The sequence below is a fragment of the Chironomus tepperi genome, unplaced genomic scaffold (assembly GCF_022539635.2).
Source record: "Chironomus tepperi strain 1889 unplaced genomic scaffold, CSIRO-AGI_Ctep_v1 contig_29, whole genome shotgun sequence".
Taxonomy (NCBI): domain Eukaryota; kingdom Metazoa; phylum Arthropoda; class Insecta; order Diptera; family Chironomidae; genus Chironomus; species Chironomus tepperi.
In genome coordinates, this window is record NW_027226151.1 from 11,119 (window position 1) to 36,532 (window position 25,414).

At 30.3% G+C, this 25,414-nt stretch overlaps 1 protein-coding gene across 3 annotated transcripts; it reads left to right on the plus strand.

Annotated features, from left to right (window-relative positions):
* Nucleotides 1-2,659: 2,659 nt before the first annotated feature.
* Nucleotides 2,660-24,668, plus strand: LOC139093665 (uncharacterized). 3 transcript variants are annotated; one of them, XM_070644443.1, is made up of 9 exons: nucleotides 2,660-2,859; nucleotides 5,706-5,813; nucleotides 16,325-16,374; nucleotides 16,496-16,566; nucleotides 18,084-18,484; nucleotides 19,302-19,439; nucleotides 19,513-19,763; nucleotides 23,632-23,907; nucleotides 24,280-24,668. In XM_070644443.1, exons 1-9 carry the CDS (start codon nucleotides 2,715-2,717, stop codon nucleotides 24,355-24,357), a joined length of 1,518 nt encoding a protein of 505 aa, XP_070500544.1. In that variant the 5' UTR covers nucleotides 2,660-2,714; the 3' UTR covers nucleotides 24,358-24,668. The 3 variants fall into 3 exon arrangements, with proteins under 3 accessions (XP_070500544.1, XP_070500553.1, XP_070500563.1); XM_070644452.1 differs by having other exon boundaries at nucleotides 16,325-16,350; XM_070644462.1 differs by lacking the exons at nucleotides 2,660-2,859; nucleotides 5,706-5,813 and having other exon boundaries at nucleotides 16,325-16,378.
* Nucleotides 24,669-25,414: the final 746 nt, after the last annotated feature.

The window sequence follows — 25,414 nt, forward strand, 5'->3', positions numbered from 1 at the left end:
TCATTTCATATATATGTGTACGGATGGCTAGTTGACTGGTGTTATTATGTTGTGGCTTGAAAATTCATACAAACGAATAAAATTTATTGTTATTATTACTGATATTAATATTGTTATTGGGATTGTTGTTGTATTTAAACAGCAACATCAATGAGTGAATGTTTGAAATGTTTGAGATTGGGAATTGATGTATGGAAATGAAAATAGAGCGCATTTTATGGAATGTACTGGAAATTAGGTTTTAGGGTACAAATAGGGATGTTGTCAATGAATTGGTTCAGATTTTAAAATCTAAAGACAATGATCATATGTCCCAAACCAAATGAGTGTACTCATGACTATATTTAATCCATGTAATTAAATATGCTCAACTCTGAGTATGTTCGGGAAAGGAATTTTGATCTAGGTCTAAGCAATAAAAAACCTTTATTCGTCAAAAATGATCCTGGCTTATTCCAAGCAAATCGGCTTTTTTAAATCTTTCTGAATTATTAGGAATTAGGAATGACACAAGCTTCCAAAGCTATAATTTTGTGGTTACAAATGCTTGATACCAACTTAACGTTGGCTTTCATTTCAACTCGGCTTAAGAATTTGCTTTCTAATTTGCTTAGAGCTCAAAAAGTTCAATATCAGGAATATTTACAATCCTAAACTTCTTCCCGAAAGACTAAATTCACTTATCGCAGTCGAAATAGACCAGTGTTGTCGTAACTAGGTGCCATGGTACACTAGTCCATTCTGGCTTGCAACCAAGGTAAGCTGCGGTACGAAAATCTGTCCTGGATTACTATCAAGGTGTTCCATGGACAAAAATTTTTGGACATCACTGTACACAAGTCCATTCTGGATTACCACAAATGGTGCTGTGGCAAACTTGTCAATCCTGACTTACCACTAAGGTGTGTCATGGAATAAAACCTTTGGACAACACTTAAATAGGCAAAATGCAATAGCTTTGGGTAATAGATCGACCATTAGATCAGTCATTAACAACAAATTAACACAGTGACAAAGAGTTGCACTGAAGAAAATCGACTATGTTCTGCTCCTCAAGCTTCTCAACACTATAAGAATTGAATACACCAAGAAAGACAAAACGCATTGATCTACCAAAAACACTTTAAGTACAAGAACTCACTCCCAAACCACATACCAAATATTCTAATGCAACAGCGGCAGCATGAATGCTAGTTACTAATTGAAAATCAATGGGAGATTTCAATATTATTAAACATCACAAAACTGTATGATATAAATATATTTTCACTCTCTCCATATGCATTTGATTATATGTATAAAGCCATATATATCTATGCTACATGATTCACTAATATCTTTCTCATCAATTATTAATGAAAATACAAAACATTTCACTTTAGGCTTTTACGAATTAAATTTTCATCCCCCAACAATCAATTGTGCAATTTATGAAAGTTCTTATGCATACTGCTCTGGATATTATTGATTGGATATTTATTAAGCATGAATGAGTTTGAAAAGGAATCTGATAGTCAAAGATCATATTTTTCAAAGAAATTAATAAAAGTCGAATTTTGATTGAAATTTATCTCTCTGTGATTTTCATCGTCAAAGAGAAATTGCTTATGATTTAGGACTTGATCCTTAACAATTTGTTGACTAATTTGTCTGTTTTTATATTCAAGATAGAATTTATTGACTAAAATCATTCGTAATTGATACACATGTTGCTCATAAAATGATTATAAATCCTTTTTGATTTATTGGGGACATAAGCTGCTTTAAAAGATGCAAATCTATTAAAAAGACTGTAAAATCATGAGATATTTTGAGGAATTTTGAGAGAAATTTGAGGAAATTTTAGTGAATTTTGGGTTTAACTCAATGAATTGGTTTGTGAAGGCTTATGGCCGGAGAGACAGAAATGAGTAAGGCTTAATCACGATTCCGTTAAGGCTGACACAAAATGCATACGGGATAGGAGTTTCAAATGGAATCGTTTGTGAGTCAAAGTGGCTCGGTATTAAATTGGTTTGGTTCTTTGAGATTAAATAATTGGACACCCAGCGGTCTTGGGCTCGAGACTCATCATGGGAAATAATTTCCGCGACCTTTTTCTAATCATATTCACGGAACGTGATGCCTCCTTACGTAGTCTTTAAGCAATAATGTCGCCAAAAAAAGTGGCTTCAGCTTTCTGTGATGTGATTTGGTGAGCTACAATTAGCCATGAGGCGTTATTAACGCAAAACTTTGGATTGTTTAGAACTGAATGAATATGCTTAATATCTTTGAGAATCAGAAGAACGTCAAATACGAAAACATAACAAACATTATTTGATATTCCAAAACTTCTCATAGATATAGTTAATTGGTATTCAAACAGGAATTTAAGATTGGTATGCTCATATTCTAGGCTATATTTAGGCTCATTATGCTTGACTCTATCCCTCTAAATTAGTTAAAAACCACAAAAACAATGAATAAATCAAGCAAGCTCTTATGTGAGCCTCTAATAAATTTTTTTCCATTTATTAATGAAAACCACAAAGAATTTTCTACATTTAATTAATAAATTTATCCTCCTCATTTCAGGTGAAGAAAGAAAAGTTAAAAGAAAAAGTTGAACAAATTAAAAATTCAAAAAAAATTTTCTCCACCCCTTAATTAACAAATGTGAAGCAATTAATGAAATTATAAAGTGATAAAAAAATAAAACTTTTCTCGTAAAAATGAAGATGTCAAAACTTTCAAATCAAACAAATTCGCAAGATCCACAAGCAGTAAATAGTCGAGTGTTTGTGGGTAATCTCAACACATTTCAGTGCTCAAAGGCAGATGTTGAGAGGATGTTTCAGCGATACGGACGATTGGCAGGTGAGAATTTCATTTTTGTGAATTATGAATTTTTTTATTATTTTTTAACTGAGCTTCTCTTGCAAAATGTGTTAATTAGAGTCGATGAATATATTTTCTAGTTATAAGAAGAATTTTTTTAGTGAATTTTAAATTTGAGTGATTTTTTCTGATTTAATTGGATATATCAGAGTAGAATTAGAGTTATGTATAATGAAAATGAATTATGTGCATCCCAACGAGGACTAGAAACTTTAAAATTAATCTAATTAAAGGTCCTAAACCAGTGGTGAACAACCTTGTATTTTTCAACCAAAAAATCAATTAAAAATCTCTAAAATTATTTAAAGTTAAACAGCACCGAAAACACTAAAATTTGACAACGTTAAAAAAATAAATCAGCTAAAACTACATCGTTCCCAAAAAAAGAGGATAAATAAATAAAGAAATGAAGTAAACACGACAATCAAATTATAATGAATTAAATTTATTTGCTAAATTTGTTTTTCATTCTCTTACTGATTTATCACGAAAATTTTTCATTTACAACAACAACAAAAAAAAAATATTCAGAGAAAAGAAAAAAAAATTATGAAAGACACGAGACATTTTGGCTTTATTTGAAAGCAATAAAAAGAAATGAGAAAGTAAGAATATTTTTGGGGTTAAAGCGCATTTTCTTAGAATTTTAAGAGGGCTGATTTTATTACATTATTCTTTATTTTGAAGTGTATACAGGCTTATATCCATTGAATGATACCTGTAGGTGGCTGAATCGCTGGGTGAACTCACCCCCAAGTGTCCCTATCCACAGCCTCTATCCAAGAGTCCTTAAGTCACCCTAACGGTATAATACGATTCACAAAGTCAGCAATTACCATTTAGTCTTTAAAAATCCATGATTTTCCAATTTTCCCTCCTCAACCTTTCCCAACCCCACTCAATTCATATTCATCTACCCCCAAAAACCCCCCAACAGAAGAAAATCCATTTTATTTCTCTTAATTTCATTCAGATTTAATAAAATATTTATAACTGCTTTTAATTGAATAATTGAGCAATCGGATTTTCATTCATTGATTTTCCCATCATCGTATCGGTTTGTTTATCATTATTCGAATAAAATTTTATTTTCATTTTTTTTTATACTCTCGTTTATCACACGATACGATGATGATGATAATATTCACTATATGTGCAGCAAGAAAGATAAATCGATCACAATTTTTGCATTGAAAAAATTTCTCTCTCTTATTCTGTTCTGTGTGTATACGTTCATTATGATATTGTTGGGAGTGCATGCATGTTGGAGGGTCAAGGGGTGGGAAATTGAGGATTTGGATTTTAAGAGGATCGAGAGCAATTTTAATAGAATTGAGAATAATTTTAAGAGAATTAAAAGAAATTTTGAGAGAATTGAGAGCAATTTTGAGAGAACTGAGGGCATTTTTGAGAGAATCGAGAGCAATTTTTTGAGAATTGAGAAGAGCTTCAATCCCTTGAATTTCCAAGCCTTTCCACTTTTCTTTTCAATTTCATCCTGATGTTGAATAATTTTTATCCACTCCCTGCAGATTGTGAAAATATCTATAAAATTATACCATAACAGATGATTGTAATCTGTTCAATTGCTGCTTATAAATTCATCGACAATTCATTCGACATTGCAATTCATAAAAAAAGAAAATGAAACAGGAGAAAGAAATAAAATAATAAAAAAAAATAGTATGGAAATAATAAAAAATATTGAAATATTCGTGTTATTTTTCATATTCATCGAATAAATTTATCAGCTGTTGAGTGGGAATAAACAGGAAAAATACTGTTGTTGTTATTGATTATCAATTTTTGTACATGCATAAACAATTTCCTTGTTGGTAATTTTCATGACCAATTTTTGTGGATTTTAATGAGATGCTATAGAAATGTTTTGAATTAAAATTTGGATGTGCAGCAAAAAGCATGCTGTGAAATGTGACGTGTCGTCTCGTTAAATAGAATGGAAAGGGAATATTTTTGGACGTAGTTTAACATTGATTATTTTATAGAGAATTTAAATTAAAGCCAACACCATTTTTATGGCATTGAATCGGTCATGACAAGTGATTAAATTTTGGAAGGATCTCAAATTATTTTGATAAGCTCCGTTGAGATTTACATCAGAAGATCATGTTTCTGTAAAAAATTTGGTTCAAGTGTCAGATTCAAAATTATTATAATTTTAAGGCAGCAGCAGTATCATAAATAGATATCAAATTGATATTAAGCGATTGCAGTACAACTTATAAAGATTCAAAAATGGCGATTCCAAATAGAAAATGATAAATTAACTTGAAACTCTTTCAACATTCTTAAATTCTATGATTCATAATTAAGTTCTGAAAAATAGGCGTGAATGATTAAACTAGTGCTAGGGAAGCATGTTCTAGGGTAACCAAGAAACCAACCTCTGTTCCAATAAATTCAAATCTAAAATTTGGACATCATAATGAACAATTTGTTCCAATATAAGTGAAATTAATTTAAAATGCTTCAACAGAACTCATTTAAGGCACGAAACCTTCGTTGCTTATATTAACGTCAAATGAGCTTTGGCTCACTGTGATTTCTAAATTATAGCCATAATCTATTTTGTTTAAATAAAAGTAACGATACAGTTCAAGTAATAAATCTCAATTCTATTAAACTGTATTAACTGTAACAATTTTGCAAGAGAATTTCCCTTCCATACACATAATCAAATTGCATACACTACCCCATCCTTAAAATTAATCAACATTTATATTCATTTCCATTTCAATCAACCCCAAAATGGACTAAACAAATCTGATTTTCATTTTTAATTTCCTCTCTTTTTTTTGTTGCAGGAATTTCAATGCACAAAGGTTATGCCTTCGTACAATTTACAAATCCATTTGATGCCAGAAATGCATGTCATGGTGAAGATGGACGAACAGTTCTTAGTCAGGTTTTAGGTGAGTTTATTTCCCATTTTTTATGCCAATTCATTCACATATGAATGAAAAAAAAAACAAAACGAGAATCGATTTTCATCGCATTTGTAACATTAACCTCAAGTCGGTGCGCGAGAGAATATGAAATGGTAAATGCCAAAAAAAAAATTAACATACATTTTTCTTTTGATTGTTTTTTGCAGCCATAAAAAGAAACATCAACTGAAATTAAAAACTTTTTTTTCTATTTACCGCCAAGCTCTTTTTTACTTTGATATGAAAAGAACAGAGAATTTAAGTCGCGATTGCGTGCCCGCCATCGTGTACCTGTTACGGCTCGAAATTCCCTTGTTTTTTTATAATTCTTTTAGCCGACCGTGTGAAGAAATTTTCTTTCGAATGCTTGCACTACTTTTCATTTCCTATCCAAAAATTTTGTTTCTACTCACTCGTCATGAACAGAAATTGACTTTTTGAAGATATTTTAAGACATTATGACGACGACATGTCACACTAGTGTAACATCATCATCAGCGGTGTTGTTTTCTTTGTCGCACGTGCATGAAGAACTCACAAAAATTAATGGTAAACTTGATAATCAATTTTGTCACATTCGGAGGAACTGCGTGGATTGAGAAAAATATTTTGTCATCTTTTTTTATGAATCTACATGACTAAATAGATGGAAACATGATTTTCCTGTCACTTTTAGTTAGACAACGTACACAAATGACTACAAATAGCATAATCAGCTGAAATAAAAACAAGCACAAATTGAATTTTTATTATTGGATTATTTTTATCACAAAAAAATATGAAAAAATACATAAACATGAGATGGTATGGGAGGCATTGATTGATTATGGAACTGATACAAATCGCGCATTTGATCTAATAAATTTGATTTTATTGATTTTTGATGGAACTGATTACGAAATTGATAATTCGATTCCGTTGTGGATATATGGCTCTTCAAAGTTTGGTTAAGTGTCCTTTCTCATCAAATCAAACGATCATTCACTGGTGATCTCTTAAAACTTTTTTTTATTTGATAGCTATGTGTAGGAGCTTAATTATAAGATATAAAAAATTATCCTGCCTTGTAGGGGAATTTTTGGATTTTCTATAAAAATCACGCATGTTGTGTTTCCGTTTGTTGAGGTGCAACTATGGATTCTAAAAATATTTTTATATTATAGCGATATAATCTACAACCATACTATATAATTTTACTGCAGTTTTGTGATGAAAAAATTATTTTTTCAAAAAAATCGCCATGTGCTGTAGCTCTTCAGGAGACCCATAGTAGTGAAATTTTATTGCATATTTAAATAGGTCTTACTTTATGCTATTTGAAAGTGCAGTTAGTTGGAAGTCGGTATATCGGACACTTTCGAGCAATTTGGCTTTGAAGTGATAGTGAAATGGATCGACGAAAATGAAAAAATTGAATAACTTTTTTATAGTCTAACAAAAATTTTTGTTTTTACTGTAGATCAATAGATCTCATCAAGACGCGTATTTTGAGTATAAATATGTTATGCTTTGGTCAAGTTTTCTTAGTGAAATGTTAAAATTTCAATTTTGACCAAAATTTTTCAAAAAAAATCTTTTGTTCAAAAATTCAATGAAACTTCTGGAATCTTTTTTAAAAGTTCCGTAATCAACTTTTGTTCAGCAACTTGTCTCAAATTTACCTAAATTGAAATTGACAAAAACTGAATTTTAGTGCATTTTTTGAAATACAAATGCTATTAAATCTTATCGAATATCAATTTTTAGCATCACTTTATGTTTTAGAGAATGATCTTTCATTTTACGAACAGAAACTTTTCAGATATCTTGTAAAAACGGTCAAAAACTGACTTTAAGTAATTCAAGCAAGGAGACAAAAATTTTCAAATTCACTTTTTTGCAACTAAACTGATTCAGATGACTTTTAAACTTTCAAAAATTATTAATTATGTGCAAAATTTACTAAATTACTGCTAGTTTGGCGTAATTAAGGTTTTTAAACGACCTTTTTCATCTGATTTCATAGAAAGTTCCAGTCATAGTTTTAATTCATTTTTCTTATCAAATAACTTCATATTTTGATAGTATTTAACCGTAATTAGTAATTGCAATAGTGTTTTCAATAAAAAAGTTTCATCTAATAATGCAGAGTAGGATTTATATATCATATTTTGAAATATTTATTTAAAATTTTTCACAAAATTTAGGATTGATATGAAGCAATTTTACTATTATTTGCTTGAAGGAAAATATTTATCATTATCATCAAATTTAAAGTAAAAATAAAAATTTCATAGTATCTGTGAAAGCAATATCTATAGAAAAACTGTTTAAAAATGTAGTTATTTCAATTTTTAAAATCAGATGGTCGTTTAAAAACCTTAATTACGCCAAATAGCAGTAATTTAGTAAATTTTGCAATAATTAATAATTTTTGAAAGTTTTTGCATCTGAATCAGTTTAGTTGCAAAAAAGTGAGTTTGAAAATTTTTGTCTCCTTGCTTGAATTACTTAAAGTCAGTTTTTGACCGTTTTTACAGAATCTGAAAAGTTTCTGTTCATGAAAGATCATTCTCTAAAACATAAAGTGATGCTAAAAATTGATATTCGAAGATTTTTAGCAGTTATGAAAAAACCTCAAAAAATGACTTTTCAGTTTTTGTCAAATTTTCAATTAGGTAAATTTGAGACCAGTTGCTGAACAGTTGATCTACGATATAAAAATAGAACTTTCAAAAAGATTCCAGCAAGTTTCATTGAATTTTGAAAAAAAGTGATTTTTTTCGAAAAATTTTGGTCATTGAAATTTTAACATTTCACTAAGAAAACTTGACCAAACCATATTTATACTCAACGCGTCTTGATGAGAATTGATCTACAGTAAAAAAAAAATTTTGTTAGACTATAAAAAAGTTACATTTTTCATTTTCGTCGACATTTCACTATCACTTGCCAAATTGCTCGAAAGTGTCCATAAAACTAACTGCACTTTCAAATAGCATAAAGTGACCTATTTAAATATTCAACAAAATTTCACTACTATGGGTATTCTGAAGAGCTACAGCAACTTATGTCCAAAAATTGCGACAAAAAAAATTTTTTTCTCACCAAAACTATTTATATGGTTCATAAAAGTTGTAGATTATATCCATATCTATAATATAAAAATATTTTTTCCATAGTTGCACTGGTTGAGGCTCAACATGCCTGTGATTTTTACGGCTCAAAAATTCCCTTAATTTTTTTATCTTTCTTTCCTACACATAGCTATCAAATAAAAAAAGTTTTAAGAGTTTTTATCAAACCAGTGACTGGTGATGATCGTGAGTTTGATGAGAAATGAACCAAACTTTGAAGAGAATCCACAACGGAATAATTTCCAATTTTAATCAGTTCCATAAAAATTGTTTCGAAGAAAATATTTTTGGAAAAAAATTCATTTCTGTCCCATAGTGCGTCTATTGTCGTTCAGTATGAGATTTTTTGATGATTTAATTTAATGTATTACATGAATGGAACGTTAATGTAATACATGTGGAACTATGTAATACATGGATCATGTAATACATTCAGTAATACTAATGTTACTTTGTCATTCATGTATCTAAATGGATTCATCCACCTGAAAAAAATGCTTGCAAACTATAATATTTGATGTTTTTATGATCACATTAAATTTATTTCAAAATTAAACTAACATAACATTAAAAAATATTTTTTGTATCTGGAACTAGGTTTAATTTTATGATTAAATCTCATGAAATTAATAACATACCTACAAATCCTAAATATTAAAGTAGAGATTAATATTAAATGATTTTGAAATGAATTAACATCATCTCAAAAATTCAGAAAATTTAAAATGTCACAAAATTGCTTTTAACTTACCTTAGGTATAGACTTAATTTATATTTTACAAGCTATTTCAATACACTTAAGCACTTGTTTCACCATAAATAATTAAATTTTTGTCACACCACAAATTTTTTCTGCACATTTTTTCAATGTAAACAAGCAACTAAAAAATGAAAATATTGCAAAAACGTCCTAAATTGTCTGACTGAACATTTTTTTAAATATTTTCCATCAATGTAATACAAATGGACTATACATGTTCATTACATTGATGTAATACATAAATTATCCAAAGATGTACTATTTTAGGATAGTACAAAGAATCTTCCATCTGTGTAAAAGGAAAATGTTTGTACGATTCTGGTTATGTGGGCACATTGCGCATTTGATCTAATAAATTTGAATTTATTGATTTTTGAGTTTTTGAATTGTATATTCAATTAATAATTCTGATCAAGCGTTCATAAATGGTTAGCATTGACTGGATTTCATGCAATTGACTGTGACTGGATTAGGGTGAGATTAAGCGAAATATGACCTCAGATAGATTTCACCGACCTGGTGCCAATTTTTCCGCCATGTGCTTTTCGAGACATGGAATATGGGTATTAGTTGGCTCACTCAATTTCTCGGCCCCGCGTGGCTTATAGGACGCTAGATTTGGCAAGAATCAGCGATATGTTTGCAGAATAGCGGAATGTGAAGTCCTTGTTCATTGTCGTGAAAGCCTAGATTCTAACTATTCCATTAAAATTATTCTGTATTCCAGTAAAATCAAAAGCTTGAAATCGACTAGAATTTTGAATGTTAAAGTCGATTAGATTCGATTTTGAGCTCAAATCTATTAAATTAATTACGATTTTGGCTATAATGCTAATAATTTCAATAATATACTCTACAGAGATCACAAAGCAGACACATTATCTAACTGAACTCGAAATCGACTCGGATTTTGTGTTCAGAAGTTGACTCAAGTCGAATCGAGTTCATATATAGTTCCAGGAGACTTCGATTTCTGTTAAATAGACCTTCAAAATTTCCAGGTTCTGCAAGATTTACGCAAGTTTCTGTCCCAAATAGGATCCACCATGTTCAAATTGACTGCATAAAGTTAAAGAATTTACTAGAAATTTTTAGCAGTTCTTTGACTTTTTTTCAATTTTTTTCTTCTATGCCACGCAGTGTCTACGACATGTCTACATTCACATTTCCAAATTCATTCAGACTCAATCAACTATCAATCAAAGACCAAAAAAAAGTTTACAATTGCGACAAAATGAACCCAAAAACTTCCCATATGTTTCCACAAAATCAACATTCAAAACGCAGACAAGACAAAAAAATTTTCTTTTTCTCCTATTTTTGGATGTTTCTTCCTTTTCCATCACTCAATACTTGCTTCTCTCCCTTATTTTCTTGTCTTCTTTCCTCAAGTCAACGTGTCTTTTGTTAGATAAATAAAAATGAATAAATAATTTGTTTTGTAAAATGTTTCAATATTTTTTTGTTGTGATCTTTGTAGGTCAGGAGTGAATTTATGTCTGTCTGCATGGGAACTTTTCTATCATGTTTTAGAAGAATTTTTTGTCTCATTTCTCATTGTAAATCGTACAATGACACAAAAAAAAACTTCTTTACTATTTATTTATATTCTCATGTCTTAAACAAGAGCATAAAAAAATAAAATATTTCAATACTTTTCTTGTGTAGAAATTGATACAGCTTTTTTTTTTAAGGAACGATAAAAATGTTGTAGATGGGAGGAAGAATTTTCTATTAAATTTTATCGTTCGAAATAAAAATTTTCATGTATCTACTTTATAACTAGCAACAGGTTGCGTTCAATTGAATGAAAATGCTCATTTATTGATTTAATGCTTCATTTTTTTTGTTTTTGTAGTCATCGAAAATGAGGTAGAAAAGTAGAATTGAAGATCTTTGGCAGAGATCGAAGTCGCTTAGGTCGGCGGTCGCCGACTAAAAAATTAACGGCTTTGATCTCTTGACTTTTGGAAACAGGAATTCTCCTTGAAAATTTCAGTAACTATTCAGAAACTTAATTTAAGCAAAACTCTAAGTTAATTTAAGTTCCTAATAACTTGAGTACTGACTGTATAGCAGAAAACAGAACACTTTCCCATCAACTCATTCCGAATGGAGATCGAACCCGTGTCCTACGATTTCCGGTGATATGATCTTGCCACCAATCTATCGTGATTGTTTGAAGTTCTTGGCAGAACGCCAATTTTAAAAGATTTCTAGACAGTTTGTTGATCTCTACTGTTAATGAGGCTTGATTTGCATTTCGAATCTCTAGAGGGAACAACAAATATTCGCCTGATCTATGTTTAGTTCAGAGCTCGAAGTCGATATGGTTGAAGTCGACTCGAGTCGACTCGACTCGACTTCGAGCTCTGGTTTAGTTACAATGACAATTTGTGAGATCTTGTGGATTTGTAAAGCATCATAAGGCGCCATATCCTCAAACTGTAAATTAGTGTTTACTTCATACTGAGGTCTTCCACATACTTGATTTCCATAAAAAACGGTCAGTAGATGTGATTAGTCATTTTTGAAGCTAGACATTCATTTGACAAATCAGCTTCTTATATTCACACCGTTTTCACGTGTGAATGTATTGAATTTATTCAGATTTGAAAACCAGTTTTTTGGATTTTTCAGCCAAACTAAGCATAATGACAAGTTATGCTTTATCGCAAATAGTTTGTGCCTGGTTGTTCATCTGTTTCTATTTGGAGATGCAGGTAGAAGTGCTATTTAAACATTTCCATCCACATGGTGACCTGAGCTTTGATGCCGGGATATCCTCAATATTGAGCTCATTGTGAGAAAAATTTAATTAAATGAGTGAATTTCGACCTTCAAAAAACAGTAAAAAATGAATTAATTCAAAATAACATTTTATTCAAAACCAAAAGCATCTTAATTGACTTGCATCTCAATAAATCTTTGAATATTAATTAAGCACCAAAAACCCTTTTAAAAATCTAAAAAAAAAAGATTTTTTAGTCAACCTTGATTCACTCAATTCTCAAATTTCAAACATATTGAAATACACAATCCTAGATAAATATATCAAGCAACAAATCTCTTTCACAGCATGAAATATTATCACAAGAGAAAACATACTTGAAAAACTGTAACAAAAGCTGTCAAGTGGGGGAAAGAATTATCGATGAAGAAAATAAAAACTTCAAGCAAATTAACATAAAAATTTCCCAAATGCCGATCGAGATTTTTTTAACATCAAACTTGATTTTCTTTTGAAATTTTTTTTCGAAGTAAATGAAAATTTTTTTGGTTTTTGCCTTTATGTCTATAAAAATTTACAATAAAGATCTTTCGTCAATCACTGCCTTAAAAGTGTCCACAAAAATCTTTTCTGTCAGCTTCTTGCTAAGCATCTGACTTTGTCTGTTGACGTCGCGTCACATTAGTGTTAGACAAAGGTGAATAGAATGGGTAAAGTAAATGATTAAATCGGGCATTTCAAAATATTTTGAAGTGAAAAATAATTTCTATGTTAATTTCTGGCTGGAAGTGAGCCAAGATATATTATTAAAGTGAGGGGATTTTCTCGTCTTATAAACACACTTTGAAGATAACCAATGTGTGAATGTTCATGTAAAAAAAAAGAAAAATACTTAATTTTTGAGGGAATTTCCGAGGAAGTCTGGTTTTGATTTTGGGCAATTTTGATTAATTAAGTAAGAAATTTGAGAATGATTGAAAACATTAAGGTTCTTTTAAAGGCTTTTTATGACTTAATTAAAACTGAAAAATCTTTTCTTTTAGAAAATTTAAAAAGAAATTTTAAAATTATGGTTTGTTTTAAATTTGAAAATATTGAATTTGTTTTAAATTTGAAAAGTTAAATTTTTGATTTTGATGAAAATTTTAAAATTTGTTTTAAATTTGAAAATTTGATTTTGTTTTAAATTTGAAAATTTGAATTCGTTTTAAATTTCAAAGTTTAAATTTGTTTTAAATTCGAACATTTGAATTTGTTTTAATTTTAAGAGTTTATTTCAAAAATAACACTTTGACACTTTTAATAAATCAAGTCAAATTAAAATGTTTCAATTCTTTTGTTTGTTTTTTTAAATTCAAGAAAAGTCGAACAAAAATGATTCTAAAACTCTATTAAAACCATCAATCATTTCAAGTCTACAAAACTTCTAACTTAAAATGTAAAATTTACATTCGTTGATCATTATGTGTTGAAAATATTTTGAAGTGTTGTATAAATGCTGACATAAAATCAGATAAAATATTATCTCGATTATTCTAAATTTGAAAAATTTAAATTTAGACGTCAAAATTAAAGAACTATTTATATCAAAGAAGATTAATAAAATGTGTCGAAAAATGAAGTCGGTCATCAAACATTAATCTGTAAACATGTTCGTAGACAGGAAAATAGATTGAAATCAGTTGCTATTCCAGCATCTGCTTACGCTGGAAAAAAATGCTTGAAAATATTTTTAGATACGGAGAAATTTCAAGTTAATAAATCAAAATTGCTCGGTTATGAATTTTTTGACATTTTAAAAATTAAATTGAACAGATTTTCAAAGTTGTGCATTTAAAAATTTATTTTGGATTTTGCATGAAACATAAGCAAAACAGCTGTATTGAAAAACGGAAAAAGAAGGTTGTTCTGCCCCTCAAATTACATCCCAACAAGTCTTTATTCATTCCATACTTTCATAAAATTAAGCATATGCTTACTAAAGTACAGCGAACCTCTCAATATTTACATCAAATTCCAAGCAACACGTGTCTCTTCACGCACAATTCATAACATCCAACTGTGACACTTACGATGTGAAATGACGAAAATATTTCTAATTTCAAGATTTTTTATTGAAACATTTTTTTCATTTTTTATATCAAAAAATGTAAAATTGTTGTTTTTCATGTTAAAGAAAATATTTGATGATTAAGTGTGACAGAAATGCTGATACAAATAAGTGCGGACGTCTATTTTTGATTTAAATTATGTCAATTAATAGTTTTTTTAAGAAATTCTATTTCTACGGATGAATGATATGAAGTTATAAAGGAATGATGTCTGAGCGACACAGAAGAGGTGAAAGACCTTTAATTATAAGTCCTAATAGACTCCAGATTATTTTGAAATATAAAATAAGCAATTTTTCATCAAATTATTTCCAAAATTAAGTATATTTTGAATGAAAGGATTTCCGAAACCGAAACTAAGTCTCTTTGATGAATGCACTAGTCTTCTAGGGTCTATCAAAACCAAGGATTTGCGAAGCCCTCATGAGTATGTCGTAATTCCGATCAAATATGAATTTCACTTGCACATTTCTCAAATTCTTTAATTTCCCCATACTGATCTTCCTTAAAAAAATATTAATAAATATAAACATTTTAATCAAAAAACATGAAAATATTTTTCAAAATATGAAGAAAATTTAATTAAAATTAATGGAAACGCTGAATGAATTTGAATGAGAAAATTTGCTGACTAATTAATACACAAATTAATTTATGACACATCACGCCTTTCAAATGATCACCTCAACTAACTTTTTCACCGACTCTGATCAGCTTGTACTCAATAATTTATCTAATGCGAATCAAAAAGACATTGACCTTTGAATCCACTGCAAATGTTGATTTTTAAAAGCAGGAAAGCTGTGGGAATCAAAAGAAAATTTTTATAGCACAAAAACAACTCGAAATGATCAGCCTTGAAATGTGTAAAAACATCTTCATGAATCCATAAATTCTGCAACAAATTTCATAAAATTTTTACGTCGAAACAATTTTAAAAAATTTCAATTGACTTTTACGACTACAAAGTGAAGAAAAATATTGTATATTTGCTGCTGTCTAGGAAGTTTCGTGAAGAAAATTTGAGTCGTTTTAACAAATGTTTATGATAAAGAAGCTTAAAATAATTCACATCATCAGGAGATCGTTTCGTACACTTATCAATTTGGTGATTTTGTTTACATGTTTTTTTCATGCGGTGAACATTTTTATTGTTTTGTGTCGTGATTTTGAAAATTTTGTGATTTAAAAGTTGAATTTAATTCAAATTTCATTTTTGTAAATTTCAAATTTGAAACCTAATTATTTTAAAATAAATTAAAATTTAATCAAATATTTCAAAACATTTTAAAATTCAATTATTTCAAGAATTCAAATCTCAAAACTTAAATTGTTCAAAAATTCAAATTTTAAAAATTTCAAAAAAATCAACTTTGATTTGGAAAAGTTTAATTAATTAGTAATTAATTTTTAAAAATTCAATTCAAGAAATTAAATATTTTTCAAAAAATAGAATTCAAAACACAAAATTTCAAAAATTCAAATTTTGAATAGTAATTTTTCAATTTTTTTAAAGTTTACAGTTCAAAACCTTAAATTTTTTAAGATTCAAAAATTAAAATTTTTTAAAAATTCAAATTTTCTCAATATTCAATTTTTAAAAATATAAATTATAAGTAATGTTTAAATAACACCAAAAATCTCATCAAAATAAAACATGCTGAACACATCACATCTCCGCAAAAGACTTGAGGATTAACTTCAAACATAAATAAATGAATAATTTACATTCCCCCAAAAAACAGAAATTTATAAAAAAATTCACACTTTCATTTCAGATGTTAATATGGTCGCGGAGCCGAAGGTGAATATTCTTTCATCTGGAAATGTTCGTGAGGAAATTTTTTTAAAAAAAAATTATAAAATTCTCTTTTTATTTCATTTTCACTCATTGAATGTGTTTTTCTCACCTCTACAAAAAAAATCTGAACGTGTTTAAAATTCAAAAGCCTCATCAAACGGGTAGGAAGCGACAGAATACAACGAAAACGGGAAATGACTGGGATTACTATTACGATAGGTGAGAAAAAGAAAAAAAAATTTAATTAAAAATTACCATTGAGAATTGAATGTTGAGTTTGTGAATCTTATTGCTTGATTGTGCATGAAATTCTGAATTTTGGTGAGTTGTGGTTTTCCAGTCAGAATGTTTAAAATCGTTCAATTTGTTTGGGGTTCCTTATTATTGTCAATACTCAGAACTTAGAGCAGTTCTGGGCAACCTTTTATTTTTCTCGGCACACCTTGGTGGAAACCGAATACGGCATACTATTCATGGCATTATCAAACATTTTATGCGGCACGCTCGTGTTCCGCGGCACATAGGTTATCCACCACTGATTAAGAGGGTCCATAATCTCTTAAATCAAGACAAAACATATCATACTGTCCTAAATATTGTCAAATGTTATCTAAAATAATATTTAGGTCAAAAGTTCACTAAAAACTCTTCAAAAATCAGCAGCAAAAATCCCCAAAAAAAAAAAATATTTCAATTTTAATTCCACAAAAAAATTTCAACACGATTTGAAACCAACTACAATAGAAACAGCATCAATGTCATGTGAACCATTTGTGAGTTATCAGCATTTTCGATTTGTTGGCAAATATTGACTCAATAATATCAAAAATTCTATGGCTTTTCAATTCAAAACTGAGTCTATAGAAGCGTTCATAGCGGAATATAAAGTAAAAGTTTATTTAAGCACTCAATGACTTTGACCTTAAAACTGAACAGTGCAAATGATTTTTCGATATTTGCAAATGGGTATTGTGTGAATTAGAAATAACTTTTACAATATGAATCGATGATCGTCAGAGGATTTGGGAAATGTGAATTTTGATTATTTTAAAATCGAGTAAAATTGAAATTTTTTCAATCAATTTTTGATGGTTTTGGTTGCATTTAAGTCAGTTTGAGTTGATTTTTCTATACGTTTTAAAATACAGGACGTAATTAGGTGGAATTTCAGTAAGTTCAATGTGGTCTGGTAATTTGCTCAAGCATACTTCAGATACATGCTTAAATCAATGCTTGAAACCACTATTAGCCTTTGAGTGAAGTCAATAGGGCGTCGCTACTTCACCGTGTTGATAGCAAGATTTGGGATGCCCTGAAGACTACGTGACGGCTGTACCGGTCCATTTTTAGGACACTCATCTTACTTCCCCTACCCGGTTTCAAGTCGACCTTTTAATAAAAAATCTGAGTCGACTTAAAGCTCTGGTTCAAAAATTCACAGCAAGCTTCCATTTAATTAACTCCACATTCACGTGACATTCACTGTTCGCAGCATTATTTGCCTTACTTGCTCTACTGTTTCTCTATATTAAGTCTGCAATCCTTAATGAAAATGTAATTTAAATTTTTATATCCAAAAACTCCCTTTTTTCTCTTCTCTTATTCGTATTTCATTTACTGTGTAATTTTCCGCATGAGAGATGTGTGTTGTATTTATTTATGTATGGAAGTTCCTTTAACAAACTTTACTTAACTTTTAATTCATTTTCCACTCTTTTTTCCTTCCTCATACATAGCTACTATGCATCAACATTATTTCCGCAAGCAACACCACAACCGCGTGCCGTAAAAAGACAAAGGTTAATGACAACATCTCAAGCACGTCCAACAATAACAATAGGAAATCCTCAAGCTCAAATGGTATTGCAGCCACAGACGCAACAGCAACAAATTGTAACTAATAAACTGACGACAGCAGCGGCCAATAGTCTACTTCATTTACAACAACAACAGCAACAAATTTTATTGGCAAATGGAAGTCCGGTTGTAAGTCTTTGTAATTCCATACCGAATCAGAATTTTGTGAGCAACTATAATGGCAGTTTAAGTAGTAATGCAAGTAGTAAATCGTGCAATGGTGACAATAATGAAAATATAAATCAACAGAACTCAATTGCAGGACCATTTAAAGTATACAGTGAGTATTGTGCTTGTTTAAATAAGGGACTATACATGTGTATGGGGATACTTATGTGCAGAAGGAATTTAGTGATGAGAGTCAAGAGAATTGGTTGTGCAATTTTAGAATGAACTTGGATTAACGTTTCGATTTGGAAGAAAATTATGAAATAATCGAATTAAAACAGGAGGAATCGATCTCTAAGTATAACTAACTTTTTTGGAATTAGATACCTGTAATAATCATTCAATGGTGTATCATTGGAAGTGCAGATGTAAGGGAAATTCATAGAATGAATAATTTATATTTGGCACATTGCCTTATTGTCGAATAACCCTATATAGCTCAGTGGTAGGAGCATGTGACTGGAAATCTTGGGTCGTGGGTTCGAGTCCCATTTGAAATCTACTAATCACAATCATGCTTTTTCTGTCAAATTAACAATCATGGCTTCTAGAACTGATTAATCAATTTTGATCATTATTTTCATAATTCAAGCCAGTTCAAAACGATTACCAGAATTAATTGGTACTATTTTGACACTTTGACAGCTTCCATCACTCAAACTACTTCAAGTCCGTCTTCAATTGATATCTAACATTCCCACTCTTCGTCTATAAAGTCACAAACAATTCCTTCCCCTCTCAAAATAATTTCAATTAAAATATTTCAAACCATAAAAGTTGAAAACAATTTTTTTTTCTTACTCTACACTAAAAAACTTCTGCATTGTGGCTGCAAAGCCACTAATGAACACATTTTTGTGGTTCAACACTCTGCATGCTCGATACTAACGTTCTTTATCTCATTCTGTGTTTTATATATTTTTTTCTAGGCAACCCAGACATTTTAATTTGTGGCAATTGTAGAGAAATGTTTTCGGAATTAAGTGATTTATTAGATCATAAAAGATCATATTGTAAGCTGAGATTTACATGTAAATGTCAGGATCAACTACCAACAATTGTAAATAGTAAGCATCATCATTTTTTGGATATTCCTTAGAAGAAAATATTCTTAAAATTTTCATTTCCATTTTCTTACAGAAAACATGTATCCATCATCAAAATTACTATGTGTGGTATGTAAGGACTCGTTCATGAATCCATGGGATTTGATGGTTCATGCACAGGCCGCACATATGGTGAATATTTATGAAATTGGGGAATCAGATGAAGAAGATGATGTGGCAATGGCAAGCATCAGTGATGGTAATGGCAATAAATTAGATAAGGCTAATGGTGAAAGCCACAATAATATGAATGGATCCTCATGTAATGGCACAACATTGCACACTGTAAGTTCCTTCCTTAAAAAATATATTTATATTCTTTGTTTTGCGGTTTTTTATGGATGTGCATTTCATTCTAATAATGGGATTTTGTCATGGCTGAAAAAATATTTTTCATTTAAAGTTCGCGAGTTGGGGGGCTACAAAATGAAATTGAGAGATAGCGCGAGGAAATAATAAAGAAATGGAAACGGAAAAAAGCATTTTTCTGTAGCAACAGATTCAAACCAAACAAAAAAACAGAAATCATGAATGAAAATTAATGCGCCCGGAAAAAATTAAATGATAAAGAAAAATGAATAAAAATGGAATGAAATGAATGGGGAAGTAAGGAAGAAGGACGTTGGGTATGAAAATGTTACTGAGAAGATTCTATGCTGCTCTAGAAATTCTTTAAAGTGAAATTATTCATAGAGATTCTTACAGAGAGGCAACAGTTGAATATGCTGAGTTTTGAAAATTTAGAAGAAGACTTTAAGTATACTAAAGCTAAAGATAAGCTCTGGATTGAATTGTCGGGCTAACAGACATTGGTTTCCTAGTAAATTAGCCTAAAGCAACCTTTTCTTGTTCAACAGCTCACATCGACTCTTAAAGACTAAAAATTGCGATACACCTGACGAGTTAGTGTGCAGCAGTACACAGGTTATTCAGCACTTCTCTCAAATATACTTGACACAATACAAATTGACATTGACCTAAATTATGATTGACTTTGAGAGTCAAATTTAAAGAGTACTCAATATCAGTTTGAATTCAGTCAAAATCCATGTTAGAGTCACATCTTACTGATGCCTGATTTAAGATCGATAAGCTGACTTGTGCTATTCGGGAGAGTTTTTAGTCCCGAGATTAAACTGTTTATAAACTTGGCAGCAATACCGTAATTCACTATATTTTAGTTCAGCAATTGAAAGTCGTGTAGGACATCCAGTTTTACGATAATCGCCGCCTTAAATTTAATAATTGCATTATTAATCAAATGTTAATGACATAGGAGTTGATTAATTATAGATGGAATTAAAATCACATTCAATATTGTTATTTGATTCGCAACTTGTAAAGGCTACAATAAATTATGAGGAAAAAGTTGGAACAACAACTTTAGCTGACCATATCCATACCAAACAAAATTCAGATAAAAAGCAAGCAACTTTTAAAAAAACATCAAAAAATCCATTTTTAATTCAATCCTCCCCAGCATTAAATTGCACCCCTTTTCTTCTCAACAAATTGTTCCCTATTCAGTCATATCTCATATCTTTGCACTTAACATCTTCTTCTCGTTCTGATTATTATTTCTTTCCTACAAAAATTTTTTAATTTATTTATTTTTAATGGCACTTTTCGCTTATTATTTTTCATTAAATGTGAATATTCATGAATATAAAGATTTATATCGCTTAAAAAAAAGGAGAACAAAAAATTCATGAATGAAAGAATTGAAATCATAAAATAATGAAATGAGAGAGAATCTTCCATGAAACAGGCATAAAGTAAATAATACAGCAACAAGAGGGAGGAGGAGGTGGGGGTACAGAATCGCTTATGATTATTTCCACTGAGAAGGAATCGGAATGTATTTTTTTCGGTTGCTGCTTTTCCGCTCTACTTGTGTTTTAATGCTTGTAGGGAAATATGTGGATATTATTTTTGGAGATGCAATAATTTCTGAACTGTAGGAATTTTTGGAGGGGGATGGTGGTAGGTTTGGTGAATGTTTGTCTGCTTGCCGAAGAATGTGAAGATAATTTAGTGATAAACTTCAAGAATTGCTTCCGAATTGTTCAGATTTTTACATTTTTTAATCCAGTGTTTCTCAAACTTTGGTTCACGACACACTAAGTGTTCTCTTAGCCGGCAAAAAGACTTCTCAGTCTCGAGATTTAAAGAATTCTCTTACTGTCTCGAGTTCGATTACAATTTCCGTCTCGGTCTCATAAATTCATAGAAATAGAGACTTCAGTAAGTCCTAGTGTGTCATCAGAACCTTCAAGAGTGTCGTTAGCCGTGTAGCCACCATTTAAATTGACTAGAAATGTGGCTTGCTGTGTCGCACTTGAAAAAATTCATAACTACTGATTTAACCACAAAAAATCAATCCAAAACCCCAGAAAATGCGCTTTATCCACCTACCCACCATGACTTTCTTACCTGTTTTATTTTATTTATTTCTACCTCTTAAAAATCAAGCACAGAAACACAGCAAAACTTTTTCAATATTTTTTCAATCCCCTCACTCTCTTTTCGATTTTTCAATTTTTAATCCTCTGCCAAAGCCATCAAATTTCAATACATGACTCATAACAATTACTGAAGTTGACATGTCTGCATACAAAAACTTTAAATAACTTTTTAATCTACATTCTACAAATATTTTTCGCATATATAACTGGATTTATAATCCTATCATCAATATTATGAACAAAATAAAAGTGGAAAGAGTGGCTCGGCATCAAAAACTTTATCTATAGAGACAATTTTTGTGTTTTTTCGGTTCGCCTCTAGTAAAAGTCGGTCGATAGTGAGACAAACACATACACAATAAAAATTAAATCCCTCTGACTATCGACGATATCAAGTGATTTTTTATACATTCTCGATGAATATTCAGCATGTATGACAGACTGAACGGACAAATTTATTTAAGCCCACACATGTATACAGTCTGGACATGAGAGAATGCTAAAGTGCCATCATCGAAAAAAAAAAATCATGGAAAATTAATGAAAAGCAATGAAATTGATTAGCTCCGTTCATATACAGATTGACATTATATTGTTGATGATGTTGAGTGAGGAAAATTTAATGCAAACAGTAAACTTTTACATGCGTTACAATTTTTGTTTATGTGGATATATACAATGTATATTGTTGACGACCGAACGACGAGCATGATGTTGACGATAATGAATGATGAAGGAATCAACATTTTAGATTTTCAATGTTACAGACAGTTGTGGTTGTGGATTTTAATATGAATGAGATAATTGGAACGCATTTGATCTAAATTTGAGATATTAGGTCAGGTAGTGGTGTGTAAGGTGAATGTGGATATTACGACTAATGAGTTTGTAAGATCAGAAATTTGGGATTGTTTGATAAGTGATGGCAATGGAGACATCCTTGATGTACTTGGCCAGAGTAGTATCTAGGATTTCAAGCTATATCTAGGTGGTTCTACAAGTGCAGGATTCAATATCAGAGTGGTTAGACAGAAGACGGATATCTGAACCCATTCTTATGAGGATGTGGGTTCGATTCTCACCAGACAAGCATTAAGTATATTCTACCAATATTCTAATATTAGATCCAGACTCAGACCTTAACTCACATTCCAAAAACATTCCAACATGTCAAAATAATAACAAATTTCACATAAAGCAGTCGTTAACTCAAACAGATATAAAAATTCCTCACTCAAACTCATCCAAACTCATCATGCATTCGAACATCCATCCACCCCCATAGTCAGACAGAACAATGCCAATAAATTTAACATTACATGTCGAAAGAGCATTAAAAAGAAAGTATATACAAAATAGTTACGTATGTATCATAAGAGATTACTGTAATGTGATAGTTGAAAGTTTGTTGCTCCTTTTTCCTTCCTTCCTTCCATAAAACTTCTCTCATCGTCTTGTTGACTTTTTTCCCTTCACAATTTCCTTAATGACTTTTCCTTCTGTTCGTCTTCATCTTATGATTGTGGTTGGAGATGAGGGGCTGTTTTGTTGCTATTGAAAGATGAGGGAATTAAGGATATTGAAATACCATTCATAAAAATCGCATAATTAATTCCTTAGAAATTAAATTAAATTTCCATACATGTTTATCTCATTTCCTCTTATTTTTTCTTTTTCTTCGTATTTAGCAAATGGAATTAAATGCCCAAATAAGTAATGATAAGAAAAATAGCCATTCATCATCACCCACAAATGAGCTTTTACTCACTGAATCATCCACCGATAATGAATTGATAATAGACACTAATGGCCTAGATTCATCGAATATAAATGGAAAATTGAGTTCGGATCTATCGCCAAATGATTTAATGTTGTCTTCCTCGTCACGTAGCACATCACCATCAGATAAGGATATTGGTATGGACACATTACCACGAGCGTGCATAATGAGAGCATTAAGTATTGTAAGTTGAACTTTAATTTTTGTCTTTGATTCTTATTTTTGTGGACTTTTTTGGGTGGATATGGTGTCAAGGGGGAGAATATATAACTGTATGACACTCTGACAGAGCGGTCATGACTGCTGAATTGTTAAGGAATCGTCATTTCAGGTGTGGCGAGTGTGTAGCATCCTAATTGACAATGACCATGCTCAGTGGATACTCACATTTGTTGACAATACTGATGAGTAAGCCTCTTATAAGGAGCATGCTGTTTATCATGTTTGGGACAATTCAAGTGACTTCCTTAGCAACTTAACATTCATTACCACTCAAATCCTCCAAATATTTATCACATCCTAATAATTCTATCAATTTTCTTTCATTTTTTGACAGGATACGAACGCAAATCCTAATCTGGCAAGTGCCTTAGCCTTGTCATTAACTAATGGAGCAGCAATGCCAACACAGTAAGGAGATTATAATCTTTTTTCATGATGTTGAATATGTGTGTGTACTTAATGCAGACGGTTGGAAGCGACAGGTTAAGGAGGAATATCATTAAAATGACAGCAAAAACAGTATTTTGTGTTCCTTTAGTAAGGAACATCTTGTAATCAATATGATGATGATATTATATGTATAAAACAAAATTTTTATTATCGATATAAAAAAAGGTTCTTATAAATAGCTGTAAAGAATATAAAGGAAACTTACAATTTAGGGAATTTAAAGGACATTTTTGTAGTGGAAATGATCTGAAAATACAAGGAAAAAAACCAAAAATTTTTCAAAGTTTAATATCAAAAAATGTATGAAAAATAGAAAAATATGTTAGAAATAGTGATTATTTGATTCCTGATCTTTGTGTAACTTTATATGCCAGATTATGATTCATTGGACATGAATCAAATAATTAACATTTCTATAAATAATAATCATTTACTAAGTGAGCTTATAAACAAAAATATAAATTAAAATTTCACTCAAGAATTTTAATAGAATAATCTACTATCTATTATGTAAAACTATAGTGTAAAGTATTTCATACAGAATATTTTGATAAAAGTAGAAGGGAAAATTTTTGAATGAAGATTTTTTATTGAAATGGAAAGAAAATTTTACAATCTGAAAGTTGCTGAATATTTTCATAAAGATTGAAAATTTACAATGAAATCCCAGATTTATTCTTGATTAAGTGTCAAGGTATAGGACAGTGTTAAACTCTTTGTTACACTTGATTGTCGCTAAAACCAGAATCATGCAGATATAATCATTGAAAGCACGCGAAATATTTGAAAAATGCTAGATTTTGGGTTAGAATTTGGTTAGAATACTTAAAGATGTCAAATTCATCAGTGATGCTTAATACAGTCTTAATACAGAGTCTCTAGTCTAAGTAATTTGCATCGGCATTGGAGGTTTATTCAATTTTCCCTGTTGTAAACAAATCGACCTAGATCCCCCTTACATAGGGCGACAATCTGATTTTGACAAAATAAAGAGAAAAATCGAAATACATTTAAAATGG